This window comes from Seriola dumerili, unplaced genomic scaffold, assembly GCF_002260705.1.
Source record: "Seriola dumerili isolate Sdu_G_001 unplaced genomic scaffold, Sdu_1.0 BDQW01000003.1, whole genome shotgun sequence".
NCBI classification, from domain to species: domain Eukaryota; kingdom Metazoa; phylum Chordata; class Actinopteri; order Carangiformes; family Carangidae; genus Seriola; species Seriola dumerili.
This window is the reverse complement of record NW_019174258.1, coordinates 9,364,812-9,388,932: the sequence shown is the minus strand read 5'-3', so window position 1 is coordinate 9,388,932 and position 24,121 is coordinate 9,364,812. Positions and strand designations below refer to the sequence as shown.

Sequence of the window (24,121 nt, the reverse complement as noted above, 5' to 3'; positions counted from 1 at the left end):
TGTGTGCATTTGTGAGTTTGCATGTTGTGTGTGTGCATGAAAAGATGTAGAGGGGAAAAGAGATGTACATACGTGACTATTTATGTTTGAACTCATGTTTTCTGCAGGATATCAAATTTTTTATTTATTGTTGGCATATTTTCCTAATAATGAAAATGAGAACTGCTTGTAATTAGTGCTAAATCAACTGACCAGTCAATGATGAATAGAGAGTTTAACACCCCAATTCAAAGAATAAGATAAGATTATCAGAAAGCCTGTACAAGGGTATCATAATATTTATACTAGTCCCCCTGAATGTACTACTAACTTTGCTCCAAGGCATCGTCTGTGGCGCTCCTTTACTCTGGCAGGTCAAAAGTTCTCTAAACAAACGTTACCATTGGTCAGGGATGTCAACAGTCCAACCAGCCAGCCCCCCCCTCCCCCAAACAAAGTTCACTATTCATCTCAGAGGTCAATAGTTCCCTCCATGAAGCTCATCATCCCAGGGTCAAGAATTCCTTAAACGTAGTCAGCCATTTGACTGGAGGCCTACTTCCTCCCTGTAAACAAGGCTTGGTGTTGGACTTATAGGGTCAGCTGTCTCTGCACTCCCCTAAACCAGGTCTTATCAGCAAAACTGGCCTGTTTTTTTTTTTTCCTCTTTCTTTCTCTTAAGGACACAAAGTTTAGTGTCCGAGCAGAGTGGCAGGTCCTGCATCTGTGACCTGAGTCCAGACTGTGAGATTGGCTGCAGCGTGGGTCTGATGGTCAGATGGTCAGTGTCAGCAGGGCTTTTGTTATGCTCACATTGTATCTGTGCACTGGACGGGAAAACAACAAAAGAGCCAAATAAATCATTAAAATACAGAATCCCCTAGCTTCCACATCTGACTCCTTAGTCATCCTTGGCACAGTGCCGAGCAACTGACCTCGGTGGAGGACAATTAGGTCACCTCATGATTGCATTACTCAAATGACATATTAATGTCATAGCGCCCTTCATGCATTTCATCAGCGTTAGTTAATGATGAGGACAGAAAGAAAGAAGAGCATGGGTGATATTGATTGCTTCATGCGTCTATGATCACATCGCTGTGAAAAAAAAAAAAATCTTGCAGATACAACAAAGTCTGCTGCATAAAGCAGGTGAAATTTATTTATTCACCTATTCAAATTAAACCAATCCCCATTATAGAGGGAGCAGTGTATTATCCTTGTAAATTATGTGTGTGTGTGTGTACAGCAATGTTTTGAAAATATCTGTAACCTTTTTATTGCAGAGTCCCATAACTCCAACCCTGGCTGTGAGATATTTGTACACACAGTGACCGCAGTACTGAGGGGTTATGGAATAACAAGGAGCTCCATGCATTATTAATGGGCTCTGCTGTGAATCTGTTCAGAATAATAACAGCGATTTCCCAGAGCCTCATTACTGTGTGTTTTTAAAGCATGTGTTTGGTATCCATGGACACCCGCTCTCACATTCTCCTCTTCTCCCCTTGTATTGAGATTCAGGTCATGCGCAGCACTTGCTGTTTTTAATTTTCATTTCATCATAAGCACTTTAAGACTGTTGCCAGCACTTATTTGCAGTTTTCCTGCAGACCTCTTCACTCGGGCTTCTGACAGGACAGATGCTACAATTAATCAAGGCAGAGAAATGGGCATCGTTTCCATACCGAGCTGAAGAGCCAATCACCGCAGTAGCAGCGACAGGCCTCGGCCCAAATTACAAATGCTTTTCTAAAACTAACTAATTGAAAACAAACCAAAATTTAAAAATTCTATCAAGCTGCTATCACAGAAGCGCAGCAGCAGATTCCCGCTCCTAATTTGTAACTAACATTAACCCATGTATAAAATGTCTCAGCTGCCTGTGGAAAAAAAGAAGGCCCTTCTCTGGGCCAGTGGATTCACAGCCTATTGTGAAGATATGATAATTATTGTTTGCCTGCCTTCCCTCCCCCGCTCACCATATTATTCAAGGGAGCTCAGCAAACCCCTGGGGATGTCTTGGAAATGAAGCGATTTTGAAGGGAGTAAGAAAGAGGCAGAATCCAATGCACTGGTGTGTGAAAAGGGGGACTGTTATTGAGACAAGTACCAGTTACATGCTGACCTTGTCCAGTATCAACACTGTTTTTACACACAGTTACAATGGACTTCCATTCAAATCACTGAGAAACAGCACACACTATAATAATGGCAACATGAATGCTCATATATCCCTGCAAAGTATTTTTTTTTCTCTTGTAGAATTACTCCATAGAAAACATACAAATTTATTTTGTACAGCTCGTACAGAGCCGAATGCTTATTTGTCAGTGTATTTATTTTCAATAGCTAACAAGGTGATGTGAAGAAATACCTCATAGAAATTATGGCTAATATAACTTTTGAAATAAACCGATTCCTCCAAATAAATATTTGTGATTGATAGTTTAATTTTGAACAGAGACACAAAGAAATATATAATACTTCATACAAAATTATGGCTACTATCATATTAGTGATGGAATGTCTCTGGATTCGACTTCATGGCCCAGCAAAAACTCAAACATTAAATTACTTCTCCTGTTGTGAGCTGAAAACAACTTTTCTAGAACTCCATACCGATATGCATTTATTCTATAGACAGTTTTCAGAAGCAGTTGGTTTGTAAGCAAAATACAAACAAAATTAATCGCTGCTATTGTAACTCATAAAAAAGTATAAAAGAGCAGAAATGCACTATGTGATATAGCAATCCACAGGTCGTTTAACAATGTTTTAATTAAAGCCTCACATATTAAAACTTTACAACAGGTGATATGAAAAATGTACAACATTTTCTTTTTTTCAGGGACTTCTATACAGCTGGCAAAAATACCTCCGATGCCTTTTCAGTTGGCTTTGGCAGTGCAACAAACTGGCTCTGCTAGTTTTCTTTTTTTTCCTTTTTTAAAACAATGACGGTATCAAGGAGCAGAGTAAAAATACATCAATCCCCAAACCATCTTCCTTGATCCGGAAATTTGTATTTACCATAAAATATCCCCTTTGTTACACAAGATAAAAACATAATTTAATTGTTAAACATCTGAAGTAAAAACAAATAGATTAAAGAGGAATTTTTTTGGAGGGGGTTGGGGGTGCCAGTTACACGCTTTTGGGCAAATCACCTGGTGGGTAGATTACTGGATAAAGGAGGTCTCATCTCTCCCCACTCTACAAAACCTGTACAGCAGATTACAGCTACAGTTTGATGATGTGATGACATAAATGATTTATGGCAGTCTCTGTCTCAGTCTGTTCAGTCATTCATTCAGAGATCTGCATCCCAAGACCTTGTATTTTCAGTTCCCCTTATTCTGCATTTGTAACATGGTTTAAATGTGGTCAAATATCACTGGGCCTCCAATGTGTGATGATTTGATCAATAATTTCCTCCATGCCACTGTTGAACAGTTACATCTGCGAGAATGATTGGTGAAAGAGAAAGGTTGGACTTAAGAAAGTCTTGTTATATACTGTCCAGTGTGGGAACAAAGACTGATGTGTGGGTTACTGGTTTCCAGCAAGGACCCTGTGAGTCATTCAGTCCAGCCAAGAGCTGATAAAAATCCTTTTGTTAAAACGCATTTAAAATGTCCTTTCGCTGGGGTGAACTGACAACTCTGGCCTCATAAATAAAGCTTTATTGTTAAATAAAACAGTGAAAGACACATGTCTTTCAACATATTGTGTGCCCAGTCAGTTTAAATTGACAACTGAAAGACCTCACAAACAAACAAATAAACAATCACTGGGCGCTCGCCCTAACAGGCTTCTGTCATAGCTCAGCCTATTTTATCGACAAAAGCCCAGCTAACATGTTTACCTCCTGTACACGTGTGTGCATATCCGTCTATAACAATGGACAAGTTCTTTGTATAACATTCTAAATCTTACACACTTCTTAAGTGCAACTTAGAAAAGCAACGTGGAATGATGCTTTTATTTTATTCCCGTTCTTTGAGATAGGATTTCCATTTGGCTCAGTAAATGCTGACCTGGGACAGGACCTGGGCGTGGGCCTGGATTTGGGAGGGGTGTGGTTGCTGCTGTGGGGCTGGCTGGGGGCTGCCGAGTGATGCAGAGCCTCCCACTGAATGGGGTGTACCAGGAGAGTGCTGGGGTGGGGAACACTGGGACTGGTGCTGCTGCTGCTGTTGTTGCTGCTGGAGATGTTGAATCTGCTGCTGATGCAGCTGATGCTGCAACTGCATGTGCTGCATCTGCATGTGCTGTTGCTGCTGCTGCTGTTGCTGCTGCTGCTGTTGCTGCTGCTGCTGCTGCTGCTGCTGCTGCTGCTGCTGCATGTGGTGCTGCTGCAGCTGTTGCTGGAGGTGATGTTGGAAATGCTGATGCTGCATCTGTTGCTGGATCTGCTGGTGATGCATCTGCTGCTGCTGCATCTGATGGTGCTGGAGGTGCTGCTGCATCTGCTGCTGCTGTTGCTGCTGCTGGAGCTGCTGCATTGCGTGCTGCTGCACCGGTTGCATGGGTGGGCTCATCTGAGACACCGCTGTGGATTGGGCACCTGCCACCATGGCTCCACCGGCACCCATCTGGCCAAGCAGCTGCGGGGGCATCCCGGAGGACATGTTCTGATGGGAAACTGTGACGGAGGTCACAATCTGACTGCCCCCTAGTCTCATCTGAAGAGGTTTCGGGGCAATGGCCCGTGGTAGGGCTTGTTGGAGGGCCTGGGATGCTGAGGACATGGAGGGGTGCTGGTTGAGGGGTGAAGGCAGCACCAGGCCTGGGGAGAGGCTGGTTGAGGCCAGGGTCTGCTGCACTGAGCGGATAGTCTGGGCCTCAGCTGATTCTGCTGCAGCCTGGATGGAGAAAAAATATCAGAAGTTATCTACAAAGCCACGGCTTTAGTATATTGTACATCTTCTACACCTCAAATTGCTTCAGTTCTTTCTGTCATTACAAAAGAGCTTTCTACAAATTCACAGTGCATAGTATATTACAAAGAATTCTGAGAAATTTAATTCACGATACTGTCAAATTCACACTTTTTTCAGGTGAAAGAAGAAACGGTTTCTCACCTTGGAAACCAGGCTAGCACGGTATGCAGCAAGGGCTTTTAAATATTCTTTCTTGGCAGCTTCTGTTTTGCTTTTGTAAACCTGTCATGACACAAAGGTATGCATGAATGGACAAGTAAAGGTTCTTTTTAATTAACAAAAATATTAACAATAAACACCATATATACTCCACATATATGTAAATACATATTTGTTTTCCACCTGAAATGTTAACAGTGCCACATGATCTATTTGAATGGTTGTCGTACCTGCTTCTGCTCCTCTCCCAGACCATCCCACATGGAGGCCACAATCTTGGACACTTCTCCAAAGGTAGCGTTGGGATTCTGACCCTTGATGGCGGCCTGGGTGTCTCTGAAGAACAGGGCATAAGCTGACACTGGCTTCTGAGGCTCATTGGGATCCTTCTTCTTCTTCTTCTTAGGAGTCTTGGGCTTCTTTGTGGGATCTATGGGGGCTGGTCGCTTCTCTCCAATCACCTGCAATGATAGAAATGCGCAAGATGAGAAAATGTACAAAAAACTCTTTTACATCAGCAGGTCAATTCTCAACAATCACCATACAACTAACTCATTCCCATCATCCTCACCCTGTTGCCGTCATCCTGGTCGTCTTCATTTATAGAGCTGGAGGGGGATGGTGTGGCGGACTTGCTGGCAGGCGGAGATGGGGAAGTGTGGGTGATGTTGGGTCCTGCCATGTTTAGGCTCAACTGTGCGTTGAGTTGGGATTGGTTGATGGTGGTCAGCTGATTCCGTGATATCATCCCGTTGGAGCTGTTCATGCTGATGATGGACTTCATCACCATGGCTGGGTTGGGTGGGTACTGGCGGAGGTGGCCCGGCCCCACATTCTGTCATACAAAAGCAAAGAGAGGCGTTGATGAGAAAGCAATCTTTAAATATTCAAAGGAATATTTTACTGACCCATGTTCCTCTGCTGTCACACTGCTGCACAAAGATATCTCTGTTCTCACTACAGCACCCTGCTGCTCACTGTTCGAAGATCACGAAGCTGTATCCCTTTACCAGAGAGGAAATCGGGTCATTGGATTCTTTGGATTGTTATGTGTCAGATCACATGTCACAATGTCCTGGGTCTTAAATGTCTCTATTACAGGCCATGATAAATTATCTTGGCTCCCGAGGAGCCAACTTTATAAGCCAGTAATAGATGGCTACACAGCTCAGTTGATTTATTTCAAAACTCTATTGTATGGAAATCTGTGACACAGCTTTTGACTGGCTGGTCCCTGGAGGGGAAAGTGGACTCACTTCCCCCGCACTCGGTACATAACTTCAAATGCCACAATAAAAAGATTGTTAGAGTCACAGTTTGTATGCATGCACCTACATGTCGGTTTAGTTTGAGGTGGCCACAAGCCTATATGCTTTAGTGTAATGTAACTTTAGAGTTATAACTCTGTGAAAGAGGCACCATGTTTGACTGGCAAAGAGTGGAAAAAATACTTCTATATAATCAAATCCATAAATCAACCAGCTGAAGGTATGAAGCTTAAGAGCTTTGGACAGGTCCCCTCCCTCCTACCATCGAGGTTACTATCGAGGGTATAATGTAATAACATTTTCAAAATCTCTTACACTTTTCTCCTGGTGAAACATTCAGTTCTTGAAAGAGTCTTGGAGAAGGTGTAGGCAACATGTTTGCATTGATTGTGGTGGGGATGAAATTACGAGGCCTGCCAGCTCCCCAGAGGGAAGACTGATCAGAGAGCCAGCAGAGCTGACATGGAACAGAGGAGGGGACGTGAACACAACAGAAAAGGTGATTTGTTCTCCCTGGGTACATCCATCTGGTATTCAGCAGCACAAACTCAATCTCTCCCAACATCAACACATCATAAACCCACGCACCTGGCTTTATTGAAAGAACCTTATGAATACCCGTCTTCAAAAACAATATTGTAACGCCATTTCAGACAGAAACATATTGGATCTACAATCCATTTCTTTCTCATATGCCATGTCTACTGCTTATCATAAATACAATCTATGAAGTGAGAGCAGATTTATATTTACATGCGCGAGGAAGATTCTGCGAAAGGTGAGACAAAGGTGGGGAAGAAATTGAAGACATATTGTTGTGATTCTTCAAATATGGAAGCTTTCACTTTTCTCACATATAAAAGCTGCAATAAACAAGCCTGTGACCAAATGACACATAACTGCAACCCGCCATGTTCCAATTGCTATTGTCATCTTCATTACTGAGAACACGATGGCTCGCAGTTTGCTTTCTGCTCGCTGTGAACATCAAAGATGCGCACACTGAGCTCATTAGTCGTGGCCATCTGTATAATAACACTTTTGCCCAATCCCAATGATGCAGTTTTGACTTAGAGCAATGGCCCATTCTGCCACTTATTTGGAATATGGTGATTTCTTCTAAATGCCCCTTGGATGTTGTGCATTAAAGAAAAAAAAAAAAAAAAGAAAAAAGAAAAAAAAGCTGTACTGATGACCACAGTTATTGGTCATCACTTAATCATGTCACATTCAACAGCCTGCTAAATGTCTTATTTCACCATATATTACAGCAGCAAATGGAATAGTTTTCATGTTACCGAAGCGCGAAGACAGTTACGTCAGTGAAATGCCAGCATTAGCACGTCTGATTTGAATGAAAAGATACCAGCTAATAACACACGAGTGAAAGAAATCATCTTAAGTAACAGCTGCCTTGATTGTGAATATGAATCTGATACTAGGTTGTTTATTTATGTCCCTCTGCCTTCTCATTTGCATTTTGATTGCAGTATTGTCAGCAGTCACAGCAGACATCTAACCAGATATTTTGATAGTCATCGTAAATCTGCAAATAAGTCCTTATCTTGAGTACACAGTGGCCAGATGTGCCCTCCTCTGTCAGGATCGTGTGTGCGTCTAGGTGTGTTGTCTGTCTGTGTGTTTGTACGTCAAACACTAACAAGCAGAAATCTACTCTGTGATCAATAAAAGTTTATTTTGTAGATTCAGTTTGCAATATTCCCCATTGTGCTGCTTTTAATGTCAAAGCTGAAATAGCTGGAATCCACATAATGCTGTTAACAATATGCTGCAAAAGAAGAAAAAAAATAGCTTGTTTTGTACATTACTGTTGGCTTCATCCACTCTTAACACAGCGAACAGTCCACACACAGACACATAAAGCATTCAGAAAAGATGAAAAAAAAAAAATGCAACTGACAACGTGTGGAACCTTTTCCACAATAAACGCAGGCCAATAAACACAACAGCTGGACTCAGAATGCAACATTATGCATCGACCGAGTGATAAAAATCTCAACACTGATGTCAATGAAAGCAAGTTCCAGTCTGTTCTTTAAGATATTGGAAATCAGAATTTGGGGAGAATTTATGAACAGTGGCACTATGTACTAAGCTGTAACAGGCTGAAAAGAATGTTAACAAGTTCAATTTCCATTCAATCAATGCTAGAGCTCTTGGAAATGTTCCATGGCAGGAGAGGGGTAAAATCATCTATATGGTAATTATAAGGATGAATCCCCCAGTAACTTTCGCCAGCATGAAAGGTCAGTCCTATTAAAGATAGTTTATCAGCGCTCTGCACATATTCCTTTACTCGGCTTCTAAACGGGTACATCATTTTATTTTTTTTCCTCCATTTTCTGCAACCTGCTGAAGTCTGTGCTTAAGCCAAATGAGAAAAATGGAATTCTGAATGCCGGTAAAGGCTATAATAGCATGAAGATAAATAGTTTTTCTTTCCCCTGCCCTGTCTCAGTCAAACACACTTCTCTCCCTTTCTCTCTCTGTGGTGTGCAAACTCCCCAACCTATAACCCCCACTTAAAAACAACCCCCCCCCCCCCCCCCCCCCCCCCCCCCCCCGCTCTCCCCTACCCACACACCCTCAGACTGTGAGGCCAGGAGGTTCCCTCCCCTTGGTCCAGTACAACCGCTGACCCATACCCTGTCCACCATTTCTCCTGATGCATTATGGGTATTTAAAACTTGTCCAACATGACATCATTTCATTTTGAGAGCTGCCTGAGAAAAGTAAATTACAGAATCAATCATGCAGAAGGTCAAGCTGAGACTTCATTACAAGTATTGCATGCCTGCATGAATATCTTTCATTTCTGACTGACCCAATATGTCACAATAGCTGTCTGTCGAGGTAGAAAAGAAAAAAGAAACGAAGCGAAAAAAAAAATCCACTCTCTTAAATTGATGTACAACTCATGTCAGTGCTTCTTGGCTTGGAAGGGAGATAAGAGGGAAGTGTAGAAAAACATGCTTTCTGCAACAGTGCTCACATTTTCCATTTGATTCAGGATATAGTGGTTTTTGACCAGTCAAAACCGAGGGTATTATACTCACTGGCAATCTCCACAATATCAAGGCATATCAAATCATGTGAACAACAAACTGCAAATGGCTTTTTCAGCCTCACTTTCATCTTGCATGATGCATGTGGTCCAAACACCATTTTGTGTTAGATATTAGCATATCTCTGAAGCTGTAAAGCTAATGACATGTGAAGCAGCCAGTTTGTAATGAAAAATATATAAATGCATCACCACATGGTGATAAACGTATTAAGACAGCAGCCCTCATATCTCCTAAATATTGATTTTAACATGTAATACAACTAGTTGACTACTGTAGGTTTCGAATCCAATCATGGAGGACACAGAGCCCATTTCAGTACATGCTTACGTGTGTTGAGAAAAACCTAAAATGTGGCGAAGGCACCAGGTGTTTTTTGAAATAGAACCCAGAGACCCTTGCTGTGCAGGAGGGAGAAAATCGAGAAGAAATTGTGAATAAAGCAATACTGGCAGCTCTAACTCCAGTACTATTTGGCACTATTGAGACTCAATCACAGATCAGGAGGACACATGCTGGGAGACAAAAATGAGAGTCAGAAGCTTGTTAGGAGAGCAGATTAAATAAATAATGACTTCGGATTCAGGGCTTGCCAGGCAGCTGAGAAAATGTATTTCTCTTTGTAGAAGCTCGGCATCTGTGGCCAATTTGCAAGACATACGCTGAACGTTATGGGGACAGGAATTAGCAGAACACTTGGCAATGCAATGACATGGAAGAAGCTTTTGAAAAGAGCCCAGGTATATTCACTGGTTGGGTTTCTCATTAAGTTCTGATAAGAGACAGGCTTTCACACACACTAAATATTCTCCACCAGTAAGCTACTACAGAGAAAGAAAACCAAGACAAGTGTTTGGGAAATATGAGCATGGTGGCTTGATGAAAAATGTAATTGCAATAGTGCACGGTTTATTTGTTTGCCCCCGCAGCCATAACAAATAACACAGAATGTAATCATGTATATAAGGTTGTCATCCCTTTATCAGTGTGCTGACAAAATGACAAAACACCCCTCTCAGGGCCTCCGTAAATCATTGTCTCTGTATATAGAAGGCACTGCAAACAGCGCTGTTACTTATCTCATTTAAAAGTTGCGTTCTCTTTTCAAGACGCAGATAAAACCATAGATGAATAGAATTTCTATAGGCATTGTCACAAGACTTTTGGGGATCAATCCCATTTACAGAAAAAATGAAGGGCCACCACAAGCCTTCCTGCGGTACAATGTGCGATGACTGATAACGAGAGAGTGGTGTGCCGACGACAATGCCACGAGGCAAAGAGCAGAAACCCATATTCTCCCCTCAGTTTTTAATAGAGTCTCTGCACAATCAGAGACATGAGCCATGCAAATGGTGTTAAAGAGGAATAATGTTTGAGAATCAAATCTAATCCTCCAGCAAGTCGTGAGAACAGTCAGGAATGTAATTGTGTCAAGGTTCTGTTTCTTCCAGATGTAGAAAGCTTAACTGACCATGAAATGAAAATTCTTTAGGCAAAAGCCTTCTGGGGCTCACTTACTGTATGCGGCAGAGATATTTTAAAAGCTGCAATTATTTTACATGCCAGAAGCATGGAAGCAGGAAAAGGAGCTGTAAAATTTTATAGCCCCTTCCCATATGGAATGTAAATAAATATCTCTAATATCAGTGTGATTCAACAAATGTGTTACAGAGAAGGGGGAGAAGCAGGGGGTCTAAAACACATTTCATTTATTCACACAGTTATAATGATCATGGCACCTCTTTCTGTGCTTTGTGCTTCACAAAGCACATTCAGCATCAATATCATCATCTCTCTGCTCATGCCTTTGTCCTTTCATTTCTTTTTTTCCTAAATGAATCTTCCATTTCTGTAACAGGTCTGTAAGACAACTAGTCAGCCAGTGACATTTCCATTTTTCCTCCTCAATGCTTCTATGATTGTGGCATTTGAAAATGCCCCCCCCCCATCCCCCCCCATCCCCGAGACAACAATCTCACAATCTATAGCACATAACAGTATCAACATAAAGACAGTGATTACTTCGTCTACTGTTCCGTGTTTGGCCATCTGTGTCGGTGGAAAGGAGGATTAAGCTAAAAACATGTTTGTCAAGACCTCACTAGGAGGGTAATTCTCTACAACACAAAGCTGATCCTAAACTCCACACAAAGCATGTGTCTATTTCGAAGACCTCATGAGACAATGGACAGAACCATGCATCAGCATTTACAGCAGAAAAAAAGGCTTCGGGAGGCAACATGAATTAAATATGAGCATGTGAAACTGGCACTTTTGGGTCCCATTTTCACTGTCCTTCTGGGGCTGAATGCGCTTTGTATTCTAACACCTGTGATCTATTCACATCTGCTCACCTTACAGAGGGGGATCATCCAGTGCACTGTGTGCTTTTCAAAAAAAAAAATCCTCACAGTAAGTAACATAATATCATGACATTTACTCAATGTGATCATATACCTCCTGTGTTGTAAACAAGGCCAGATGCTGTGCCAGATGCACTGACAACAGGAGGCGTACAAAAACTGTGAAGGTGACATCGTGGTTCAGTAAAAGGGCTCATTTAAGGACTGTACGCCTCTGATATCAGGGGTCTCTAGTAGTACATACTTATAAATCATATCTTTTAGTTTGGTTATCACATCTGGAGCTGCAGCTACAAGTAGAACAGCTGCTGGAGCAGTGCTAGTGCAGGATTTTTGTGTGTTGACAAATGAGGATAACATTTCTCTAGTCGCAGAAAATAAATAGACTCCTTGATTTACTGGTGTTATAAATGCATAGCAGTGCTCACCACAGGTTGGCCGTTGTTGACAGACATCCCTTCCTGGTCCATCATGTTGCGTGAGATGGTAATAGAGGGCAGATCCAGGCTCTGAGGGGGGAACTGAGGGATTAATGGACCCCTGTGCGGACCTGGGGGCTCTGACATGGCTTGGAAATGTGAGTCCACTTCCGATAGACCCAGACCAGACTCCGTCTCAGGTGGAGGTGTAATGGGAGGAATCTCAAACTCCTCGTCACCCAAGCTGGGCGTATGAAAAGTCTGAAAAGACAGACGGAAAAGGAAAAGTCATCAAAACCATACACACAACACATTCACTGAGGTGGGCCTTATCCAACACGCCGGAAGCACACCCTCAGGGATTAAATCAGACAACTTTGTTTAAGAGAGGGAGTGTTTTAGTGGAGTGGTAATACACTTGTCTGGAAGTGCACTAAGATGTAACATTTCCTAAACCTATTAAAGTCCACTTTGAGTAAAAAGAAGGAAAAAAGGCAAAAACGGAAGAAGACGTCAAAAGCAAAAATATCAAGCAGCAATCACGGGAGAGAGAGGATACATGATAAAAGCCCTTAATCTTGGGGATGGAAGATGTTGGGTTGAAGTGCAGTGAAAATACACGTCACAGGGAGATGGGTTTAAAGAACATTTTCAAAGATTATTACGCTTGGCCAGAAGTGTTTCTTTTTGTTCCCCTTGCCTGCACCCTTAAATCTGCTCATCAAACAGCCTAATCCTTCTGCCTTTCGAATTAAAGCTTTTGGTCACACTTAATTTGCTTATGTGCCTTCTTGGAGATGGGACTGTTCACCTAACTTGGGTCTTGTTGTCATCTGTACATTGCATTAAGCTAGACTCTGGAAAGCCAGTATATTCATATCCTCACAATGACCACACTGCAGGTCCACATAAATGCAGCTGAACACAGGGCCAAACAGTGTGCTATCTGGGGCGCTGGGCTCGGCTGCTGCTGCTGCTGTTTAAGTTACTCTTCAAAGCATGGGTCTCTCACTAGAAGTGATATGGGTTTAACTGCTAGCATGTCTCAGCGTACTGTTTGAAAACATTGTGGTATAGTGCTAAAATCATATTAAACTCCCAGCGCTGTTGGAAATCCTGCTGAAAATGAAACAAATAGTGCTTCAGGTTGACCTCTAACACTACGTCCTTGTCCTTGTGTCTCTTTTAAAAAAAACGTGCTTCTGGTGATCTCATCAGCAGTTTCTCACTCTTAACAAAATTTGACAGCATTACGGCACATGTAATGTGGCATCATTATAGCCTGGCTTGTCTCATAGGAATCCAACACCTACCATAACAGAAGTGAAGTTCTACTAATCTCAAAGGAAACTGCACTCTGCATCAGAGCTAACCAGGCCTGTCTCTCCTGTCTTTGTCAGCTCTGTCTCTCTGTCTCCGGTAGGGGATGGAATAACAGAAGGGAGACAACGGAGGGAATATGCCAACACAGCCCTTGATTAGGGAGTATTAATGTTCCCCTTGCTTGCTTTAGCACACAGACACTTGAAACTAATTCATTGCCTAGTCAGGACAGCTGTCTTGACAAGCACTGATGAATTCCTGTGGCAGAGGCAGCTAATAGAGTTTTCATTCCCCCTTTTCTTCCTCTCTTCCTGCTCCCCACCACTGTTTCACTTTTCAGTGCTTGTTTCACAGCTAGAGAATCAGTTCTCCTTTCAGAAGGAGCTAAGGTCATATTCATCACCCCTGGCCTCTGGTTTGCAGGGTTCAGAATAAATCACACGCACCTTCAGTAGGAACCAATTTCTCTGAGTCCTCTGCTGTCATATTATGCTTCAACTACTCAAAAACCTCTGGAACTTAGTTCACAATAATGCCTGTTCAGCAGCATGTGAATAAAAAACACATCGTGTTTATAAAGTTAATAAAACAAAGCTGTCATGAGTCATGGCATGACAATTCCAGTAGCACGTGGAGGGGATGAGAAATCGTCCATCATCTCTGTCTTCATTCATCTTTTTCAACTTCTCCTGCGGAGCAGGGTCAATCTCCACACCAGCCCTGAGATCTATGATCCCATCCTCATCTGTATCATATCATGTAGCAATCTGAAAACACTGGCACACCATTATAACCTCTCTAACAGAAACGTATCAGACCTGTTTTGGTCTCCCCTTGTCCAGTGCAGTCAGATACAAAGGCTGTGGTACCACATTTATCCGTACAAGCCCATGCAGGGATGCTTTTGAGGAGAAAAATACTCACTATGGATACTATTTGCTGATGTAAGTAGGTTTCCTGTGGTGTTACACTGTGTAAGGTAAATCAGGGCAAAACTATATAGGCCAGTGGATCCTATAGGCTGGTCCACCGTGGCCTGAATTACAGAGCCAACATAAAGTTTTGAGAAAAACATCAAAGAAGAAGGTTGACTGAGGTGAGTTCCACTGTTGTAGGAGAGAAGCACAAGCATGACTGTGACCTTTAAGTGAGACACAGACATGTACTTGGAGGAGAGGAATGCTAGTGTTTAGTGTCCCAAAACAGCATCGAAGTGGAGGACAGAGAAAGACAAATATTACAGTTGAGGTGCAAGATTGTACTTGTGTGCATCACCTCTCTTTATTAATGATGATAAAAATTAACATCTGCACCAGGGCACTGATAACGGAGACATGGCGTTTGTGTCTCATTTGGGAAGGGGGGGTGTATGGAAGATGTCAGCTGTCTGTGAAGAAAAAGGCCCTCTCCCCAGGGAAGGGGTGCCAGATTTTACTGGAACCCACAGAGTGTTACAGTGTTGCACACTGTCTGGTGTCATTTCACATAAAGCCAGTCTAATTCTGCACCAGGAGCAGCTTAGGGGGCTCTGATCGGAGATTAAGAGATGCACAATCCACTTTCTTCGCATCACCAGCCTGATTATCCATTTAAATTGTTCTGAAAGGCTCAGCAGAGCCAAGTGCCAGGCCAGATGCTGGCTTGGGATGTGCAGGCATGTACATGTTAAGGGGTGGGCAAGGGAGGGAACAACAGAGAGAAAGAGAGAAAGAGTAAGTGTGTATGCTTGTAAGAGAGAAGCCTGATGTACCCAGCATGAGCATCATGAGCAGGTGTGTGGGAAATCTCCAGGCCTCAGGGCTTATTGGAGGTGGTAAACCTGGAATACACAGTACTGTACTGCAAATTATTCTCAACAATCCCCATTCTGCCCAGCCAAATTTAAGTATGAGGTTATTTAAAAAAATATTCTCATACTGTAAGTTGTCAGTTGAATTAAAAACTGCCTATAATGTAGTAGGTAAAACAAAAAACAATAAGCATGTTCACCATCTTAACTTTCTGGAACGTTCAGTTAGCACAGCTACAGTACAGCTGAGGCTGATGGGAATGTCATTAGTTTTGCAGATATATGGTGATAAACCAAAATATTGGACAAATTAAAAATTTGCCCTGATGTCCCTGTTGATGAAAAGTCACCAAAAATTATTTTAATCCGTCCTCGGGGGGTAATGAATGTGCACATCAAATTTAATATCATTATTGTAGAGACATTTCACTCAAAACCATAAATGTGAATCTCATGGTGGCAATAGAGGAAAAGTCAGGGGAGCATCATTAGTATTCATCCTCTGGGCACCATGAATATCTGTGCCAAAGTTCAGGTGAAGCCATCTAACAGTTGTTGAAATATTTCAGTCTGGACTATCGCTGTGTCGATTCTGTAACCGAGACCGAAACCATGATATAAATGTGCACGATCTTGTGTCGCAACACTGTAAGGTGAAATTGCCACCCCCCCACCCCCAAACCCACTGCCATCAAGGCAGGTGCAGCCTATTGAGCCCTCAATACATTACTAATGAATCAAAACTCATTTTTCATTTCACAACTATAACACATGTAAATAATGAAATTACTTATTATTGTATTTAAAATTTGGGCAGGGTCTATAAAGCGGTATATTTTGTAAATATTGCACATTACACTTAGTTTGTTGTCTTCAAAAACCAAAGACCAATCATGACTGAATGATCATGCCTGCAGTAAAAGTTAGGCTAGACTAATTAGCTCTAGATTTATCATAACCCTGAGATTGCAGATGCCCCGGGCACAGTCAATCAATCTGAACCAAGCCATGGATTTGGAGATTTGTTACACCTCTAGTCTGAAGCAAAATGGTGGAGAAATTGAACGAATACAAGACATACCCCTCCCTGAATGCTGCTAGCATGGATAAAAATGATCCATAACAGAACTTTACAAACAAAAAGTCTTTACAATGTCTTGTGGTAAACAGTATGAGTTGGTTTATATAGAGTATATGTATATTGTTTTGACTCTATATATAATAAATAGAACCTTACACCAATGTTCATAACAATAAAAACACACAGGGAGATGACTAGGGAATGTGTATCAATGACTTTTCCCTTCAGACGTTTTATCCCTTTGCTGCCATGATACTCTTTCAATATCAGGACAAAGAGCAAGAAAAAGCTTTTCAGGCAATACTCCCAGTCCTTCAATAAACGTAGTAATGCAATTCACAGATGCAATAACCAAGACTTGTTAAAGGCAGCAGTATGCAATTACTGCATAGAATAGGCCTCAGAATCAATAGAGGCAGGATTGAGGATCCAGTTTCAAATATCTAGACAGGCAGAGTGCAGCTACTCAAATGACAACATCAACCATGGCACCCCTAATCAACATTATTTCAAATTTGGATCATTTGTAGTCCATTTCTACATATTTATAGTTCATTACACGTCTCTAATTTGATTGAGAAAGTAAAGTGATACATCTGAGTGGAACACAATCTCAGTGTACAGTATCCTTTTCCCTGAGGGAAGCAGTCAAGCTTTCCCTGCTAGGATGTATGCTTTACCGGGCACACCAAGGTCATCTTATCTCATCCTCTAAGTGCATAAGGTAAATGATACACTGGCCATCAAAACAGCAAATACACGTCTGCTGTTCTGATGTAGAAGCATTCTGCCTCCAGCACAAACAACTTTTCAATATACAGTATGTGTTATGAGGAAAATAGTATCCAGATGAAAACGGTTTTATATTTTGTTTATATTTAGTTTTAAGGTATAAAGTATAAGGACAGCAAACTGTACTGTATATTAAAGTGAAACTATGTAACCCTTGAAAAAAGAAATGGCACATTCTTCCTTTTACAAATGAAAAATTAAATGGATAGGTAGTAAAACACAGCCTCAGTGAATTCAGCACTCTTGGGATGTTACTGTTTCAGTCTCACTTGGCCTGGTACGACCAGTAGCTTGTGACCAGTAATGTTGGCTAATGTTAGCATACTTTAGATAAACACTGCTTAGATAAAGCTGTATAACAACTTGTAAACTACTTGTTTTACTGTTACACTTTGTTTTAGCATTCACCATTATCTCAGAACCCAGGAAGGTTCAGGAGGTGATGCTCACATTGCAAGTTTTTCATGTAAAACAACAGGTGGATTGATCAAAAAGGGCAACATGGTTGTTGTCTGGTGTCTTTGTTCACAACACAACATGGGTGTTACAATACTATTTAGGGCAAACAGGAAGCATCATAGGTTGGTAGCTTCAGAAAATACATAAAGTCTGCATCTATTTATCCAGTAACCCTCTAGTTTTATTTGAAAAACAATAGCCAAACAAATGTGGTGGCATAAATTTAACCTTGCTGTCAAACTTAGCTTTTCATCATGGAGTCGTCATAAAGAAGACTTCCTTTTCCATTGTGCCCTCAGCCCAAGGCAGACACATTAAGTAGATTAATATAGCATTAAAACTGTGATAGTGTGAAACTTAGCAACTCAAAGAGGAAGTCACTTTAATTTTACTTTAGCTCAGGTTGCAACAAACAATACTTTGGACACTCTATCGCTTGAAAAGAAAAATCTATGCTTCTCTCTCTGTCTCTCTCTCTCTCTCTCTCTCTAAGCACAATACCATCTGTGCTTTAACACTGGAAACAGTTGTTCCTTTTGATAAAATGCAAATGAGCTGGGCTGTTTTTATCAAGGAGTCCCACCCCCCATACGAGCCCATCCCCCCTTTCCCTGACTGCCACAGTGGGCCCTCACAGCTGGGGGCTGAATGCTCTCCAAGCAGCTTGTGTCGGCGTGGTCCCCGCTGCAGTGGGCCTCAGCAGCCCGTGGATACAGAGGATGCGTCCACTCAGCGCAAATGCGGGGGAAAATTAAACTTCTTCCGTAACACCCTGTGGCTTTGTGAGGCGGCCACTTTATGAACATGAGGTCACACGCTCCAAACACTTCTGAGCTTGAATGTCACTGTTGCATCCCAACTGCTCGACTGGCATGAATGAAAACAATAAGGTTAACAATGACATCTATGGCAGTATTTCGAAGCTGTGCAGTGATGCTTTGTTGTGGGTTTTGAAACCAGATTAATCTCCTCTGCTAAACTGGATGAGATTGGCCCGTTTGAACCACAAAGGATGATGGGTATTTTTGGTGCACTTGTCTCTAATGACAGGGCAGCGGAGTGGGTGGAGGGGAAATAAAACGGGTAAATTTAGCACACTGTTAGGACTACTATGGCTCAGAAAGATGCTTATTTACCCCCAGAGTACAACTGGGAAGAACAACTATTCCCTTCTTACTTTTAATACAGCAGTACAATGCGTGAGTGAGTGATGAGTTATTACAGCAGCTCCACAGCCAAAGATTGTTGGTGACATTTCACTTTTTGTAAGTGCCAGCAGATAGAGTGGCTCATAGAGTGGGCTCCTTCATTATGTCTTTGAAAGGAAGAAAACAGGTGTTTATATCCTCAGCTTCCTCAGATATCAGTTTATCTTGGAGAGTGCAGTTGAGGCAGTCAGATTACATCAGCATCAGCTCTCAGAAGTTACTATGAGACAATATAGGGTGAGCCTATAGCTCATCTTTTTGTAAGCTTAGAGTTTTGTGTGGGTCTCCCAACAGGCATTTCAGCAGGCAGCATTTCAGGTAATAAAAATAATGTTGCCTGTGAAAAAATGGAAAAATTCAAGTTGGAGTTCAATTACGGATGATTTAGAGGGCTTTACTGTATAAAACATAGGGATTCTGCTTCATGATATCGGTTTGTACTTTGTACTCTCTACATTTCCTTAAATAGTGAATCACCAAGAAATATTAATAGAAGAGCAATAACATTTATACACATGAAAAATGTATTTATGTACTACCAAGTAACAAAATGAGAAATAAACTTTTACAGCACTGTACGTAGCTTAGTTTATATTGGAAAGCATTAGCTGAATTCCCCATGTTCAAATGTGGAATATTTGTGTGGAAAAAATAAAACTATACTCACATCACCAGCAGCCAGCAGCGCCCCGTTCGCCTCTGCCATGTTCATGTAGTTGTTGTTATTCTGGAACTGCAAATGACAACAAAACAAAACACACAATCAGCCCACTAGTGTCCAGATAACAACCACTGTAACATGAGCCTCCCCCCTTTCATAATGGACACCTGTCACTCAAACAGACTGTCACACTTGGCTCTGGATGTTTACACACAGGTTAACCCCTTTCTCTGCGTGCTTGGGCGCATTCTGCCACTCTGCCATTATTGTGACATGACAAGAGGCGTGTGAGAGGCCCAGGCTGATTCGAACCAGGGTAATGAGAATCTGGTCTGGCTATTCAGCTCTTATGGGATGGCAATTAAGTATATGTTTGCATCACAAAGCCAAGTATCAAGATGCAGTGGCAGGTTATTAACTTCAAATAACCTATGGGAGAGGTGTGATACTGAGGGGAAATAAGGAGGTGGAGGGTGTTTTTAATATGGGTGGAGCTGTGTTTAACAATTAATTTTGCTTAATTTACATTTATCTATCCTTATGGAGAATCTGATTTGAAGACATTTTTTGGGTCCGTTCAATAAACATTTAACTGTTAATATTAGAGTAGATGTGAGAGTAATAACTGTGTAAAGCAAAGCCAGTAGTGAGAGCCAAACTGTAAAGACACATTAGTGTTTAAGACAGTTGATAAGCTATTAAAACCCTATACTTTAGTAGGAAATAACATGTTTTCACAACATCCCCCCACTTCCCTCCCCCCCCCCCCCCCCCCCCCCCCCCCCCCCCCCCCCCCCCCAACCCACACATAGCCTGCTGGCAAAATGGCAGCCACTTCCTTTCTTTGGAGGCACAACCATGCTGACAGGTAGGAACAATGGGACATAGAATGAAGAATTATGGGCTAGCAGCTGGGCCCAGGAGCACAATGCACCTCTCTGTGAGTGAGGAGTGCAAAACCCAGCCTACACGGCTCAGAGGAGAAAGAATCACAGCGCGTTTGCGTCTTCATGAGGTTCCACTGAGAACACTCTTCCTATTCCCAACAAAGCTCTGCAGTAATCTCTTTTGTGTGTTTATTACAAAGTCACTCTCTTAAAACATTATGAGTGATGAGGAACTCCAATAGACAGAGTGAAAAAAATGGCTTCTTATCTGAGCAGAAGCCAAACAATGGTGGAAACAAATTAAGATCAGAGCGAACTGAGAAGTGCATTAATATATTTTCTAGCCCTCTGTGTTTTTTTTCTTTTCTCCTTTTCTTCTGAGTGGTTAGTATGCGAATGTAATTACCGAAAGAGCTGCTGCTAATCAACTGCGAATGGTATCCATTAATTAGTCTATGCCCTGGAGAGAGAGTGGAGAATCAGCAGCAATGTTAACAGTGTTACGCACCAGTGAGAAGGGCAGCCACAAGCTCTGCTAGCAGTTGCTGAAGCAGGTGGTTTGAGCTGTCTAGGCCTCTGGTGCCGTCTTACCTGGAGCTGCCCCACTAAACTATATCTGACTCAAGCGTTGGGGTTTACATGTTTGCACAAATGCACACGTGAACGTATAAAGACACATAGACGCAGACTCACAGGCCTCAAGTGAGAAACATCTGTCAATAGCTGGTCCTCCTTCGCTTCCCAGCTGTGTGTAACTTTGAGACATGACATGGCTGGGTTACGTCAGCCACTCGGATGGTAATTAACCTTATGCTGGGCTTATCTCGGAAGTGTTACTCCGTCCCCCCTCTTCTTTTAGATAACAAATTGAAGTCTCAGAGATATCCCTCTCTATTCAAGCACTAGGAACATTGTTCTGATTGTGGGGGGAGATAGGGCTTCATGCAGTGCAGTCTCTGTTTCTTCTATCCCTGTGTCTCTCTGGATGTGAATAAGATTTTAAAGAGAGCAGACAATTGCCCTTCATTGTAAATAGTTCCTTGATCATTTGGGAAAACCCCAGAGGAATACAGACAGATTTGTAATCTTCTAATATAGATGCTTGTTTACTCTCCTGCATCTTGCATGGAGGGGAACAGTGACAAAGGTTTCTGTAGCTTTGTGTCAGGTTCCGTGCAAACTTCTTGCCGGCATTAATAGTCACACATTTTCAATTCAATTACTGGCCATGTTACACATCACTGGTTAATGTGGATGACACCTTCACAAGCATGTAAGTGTTTATAAATCAGCGAGCAATGTGTATTAAAACAAACACCACACTGAGAGGTATGGTTGAATTACATACTGTAAGCACGGACACTGATCCGAATCACATTAGCTGCATTAGAGAAAACACAATCAAGTTAAGTCCAAGTACTAATTAGTAGTGTGAAGCTCCCTGGGCTCTGTCTCAGTGAGTCGTGCTTTATTGTGTTTCCAGGGCCCTTTAAGAGCAGTTCCAAATCTCCTCTGAGATCTGTGACTAACATCCCAAGAAATGTCCCTAGCCACTGGTATCAATCTTCTCCATTAAAAGCTGTACCATGTTGCGGTGCAGCCGGGGCTGGAGGCCTCGGTGGACGACCAGAGCAGGGAGTGGAGATTGTTATTGTTATTCCCAAGTCATTTTTTGGGGGTGAAGGCAGTCGGCGTTCATGTTCACGGCACTGCCGATTGAGTCAAATGCCAGATGAAATTAAGTGTGATTGGAGGGACCACGCAGCTGACGGTAAGGGACCGCGCTAAAATGGGTCAGTGCAAACAATGAAGGCTCTGTAATTAAAATGATGTGACGAGCTAGACAAGAGCTGCAGCAGCTATGTGAGGGGCAAAACAACTGTGTGTGTGTGTGTGTGTGTGTGTGTGTGTGTGTGTGTGTGTGTGTGTGTGTGTGTGTGTGTGTGTGTGTGTGTGTGTGTAGAAGCATTTTGGATACAGAGATGTAACAAAAATGAAAAGTGGGGGGAATCTGAGGAGTGGGAATCACTTGATTTATGCAGGATAAATGCTCCTGACACACAATATACTGTCCTTAACTGTCTTGTAAAGCACTATAGCAACAGCTCAGTAGTTGTGACGTTACATGCATTCATGCAACCAGCATCTCACTTCTTCACACCAAAAATCAGTCATGTACTTCTAGAAGGGAACCACAGGGAAGCCATTGAAAAGGGTGCTTTAAATAGCTTTAGGGGGCTTTTATTAACAGAGTGAATTCACAGTTAAAGGTGCTCTGTAATATGAGTTGCACTAAGAGCTAGGCATGGCTACATGGCAGAGCAAACACTGGGCACTCAGTGTTTTTATTTCTCCTTCTGCACCACCAGCACATTTCTTCAATAAGTGTTTAACAGGAGAGAATTAAGAGCTTACATGGACCCTGATCCTGATGTGAAAAGACTCCACTGTCTGCATGATCGCAGTCAGACAGAAAACCAAGCAACCTTGCAGTGAATGGATCAATATGAATTTCTGTATGTTGTTCTGTAAATGCATAGTACTTCCTATGTTTTCATTCTAAATCAAGATAATACATGAAAGATATTCTTATAATCAAAATTTAAACAACAAACATCAGAATGCATACTGCCCATTTTTTATTTTTCTGACTGAAGCAGATGTAATTTTGATGCTTGACCCCGCCCCCCTCTTTTTTTAAATCCCAGTGCAGGAATATTTGTATGAAAGAATGTCCAGTGGGAAATAAGGTGTTTTACAGCTATTATAGCAAACAAAATTATTTCAACCTCAGGGCGAACACAATATTGCACCAACATGACCCCATCTCACCCCCAGTATGATGGAGTAACCACACAGATCCTATCAGTAAACATGAACTTGTGGACAACCAAGATCCACAGAATACATGCCTGAAGAGCGTCTGATAGCACCGCTGCCATCTCTGCATGCATACAAATGAAAAACATGCACTAGTTTATTCCTTTTTCATCTGAACATTGAATACTGCTTTGTCAATGGTCATCAAATAGTTATTAAATTAAAAGAACGACTGGGAAACATGAATGATGACATAAATTTACTACGAGAAAAATCAACCAATCAAAGAGATTTTTTAATGCTTTTCAAACTAGCCTGTTCTTTGGTGTTACAGCACAATCAAAAAGTCACAATACCAGTGCTGTCTGTCAGCAGGTAACCAAATTGGACACATTCTTTCTCCCCACCAAAAGCCACCAAACTAATTCAATCAAGCACCCGGGCTTTTCCAGAAACATATCAACTGCTGACAAGCGATTTTACAGTTCAGCTTGAGCTCAGTAATCACAGCCTACCATGTGTTCTCTGGAACATGACACTTGTGCTAATATGGTCTCCAGTGGTCTCCATAAAAGACGGCAAAAACACCACAGTTAAATCTCAACCTCCAATCCTGAGAAACCCACAGTAATTTGCTATGTATTATTTTATGCGATTTCCTTTAAGGCTCGGCCTACCGCCAGGTTAGAGCCGCTCTCTTAGCGAAGGAGAGTGGAGACTCAAAAGAGCAGCTCTGTTTCCTTTCCTGCGATCCTGGTCGGGCCCTGTTGAAGCCTCTGGAAAAGTTATCTTCTGATTCACAAGGTCCTCCTCCCCAAGTATATGCTCATTTACAACCCAATTCAGCATAAACACTCTGCAGCTGCCTCTCTGGTGAT

At 42.0% G+C, this 24,121-nt stretch overlaps 1 protein-coding gene across 1 annotated transcript in view; it reads right to left on the bottom strand.

Moving 5' to 3' along the window:
- Positions 1 to 2,515: 2,515 nt before the first annotated feature.
- tox3 (TOX high mobility group box family member 3) overlaps positions 2,516 to 24,121 on the bottom strand; it is a 38,561-nt gene continuing 16,955 nt past the window's right edge. Inside the window, exons 2-7 of the mRNA XM_022744162.1 lie at positions 19,543 to 19,608; positions 12,233 to 12,484; positions 5,656 to 5,919; positions 5,315 to 5,545; positions 5,067 to 5,147; positions 2,516 to 4,847 (exon numbers count right to left, since the gene is read on the bottom strand). Of these exons, the coding sequence (XP_022599883.1) occupies positions 4,005 to 4,847; positions 5,067 to 5,147; positions 5,315 to 5,545; positions 5,656 to 5,919; positions 12,233 to 12,484; positions 19,543 to 19,608 (1,737 nt within the window). The 3' untranslated portion in view covers positions 2,516 to 4,004. The remainder of the gene's footprint in view (positions 4,848 to 5,066; positions 5,148 to 5,314; positions 5,546 to 5,655; positions 5,920 to 12,232; positions 12,485 to 19,542; positions 19,609 to 24,121) is intronic.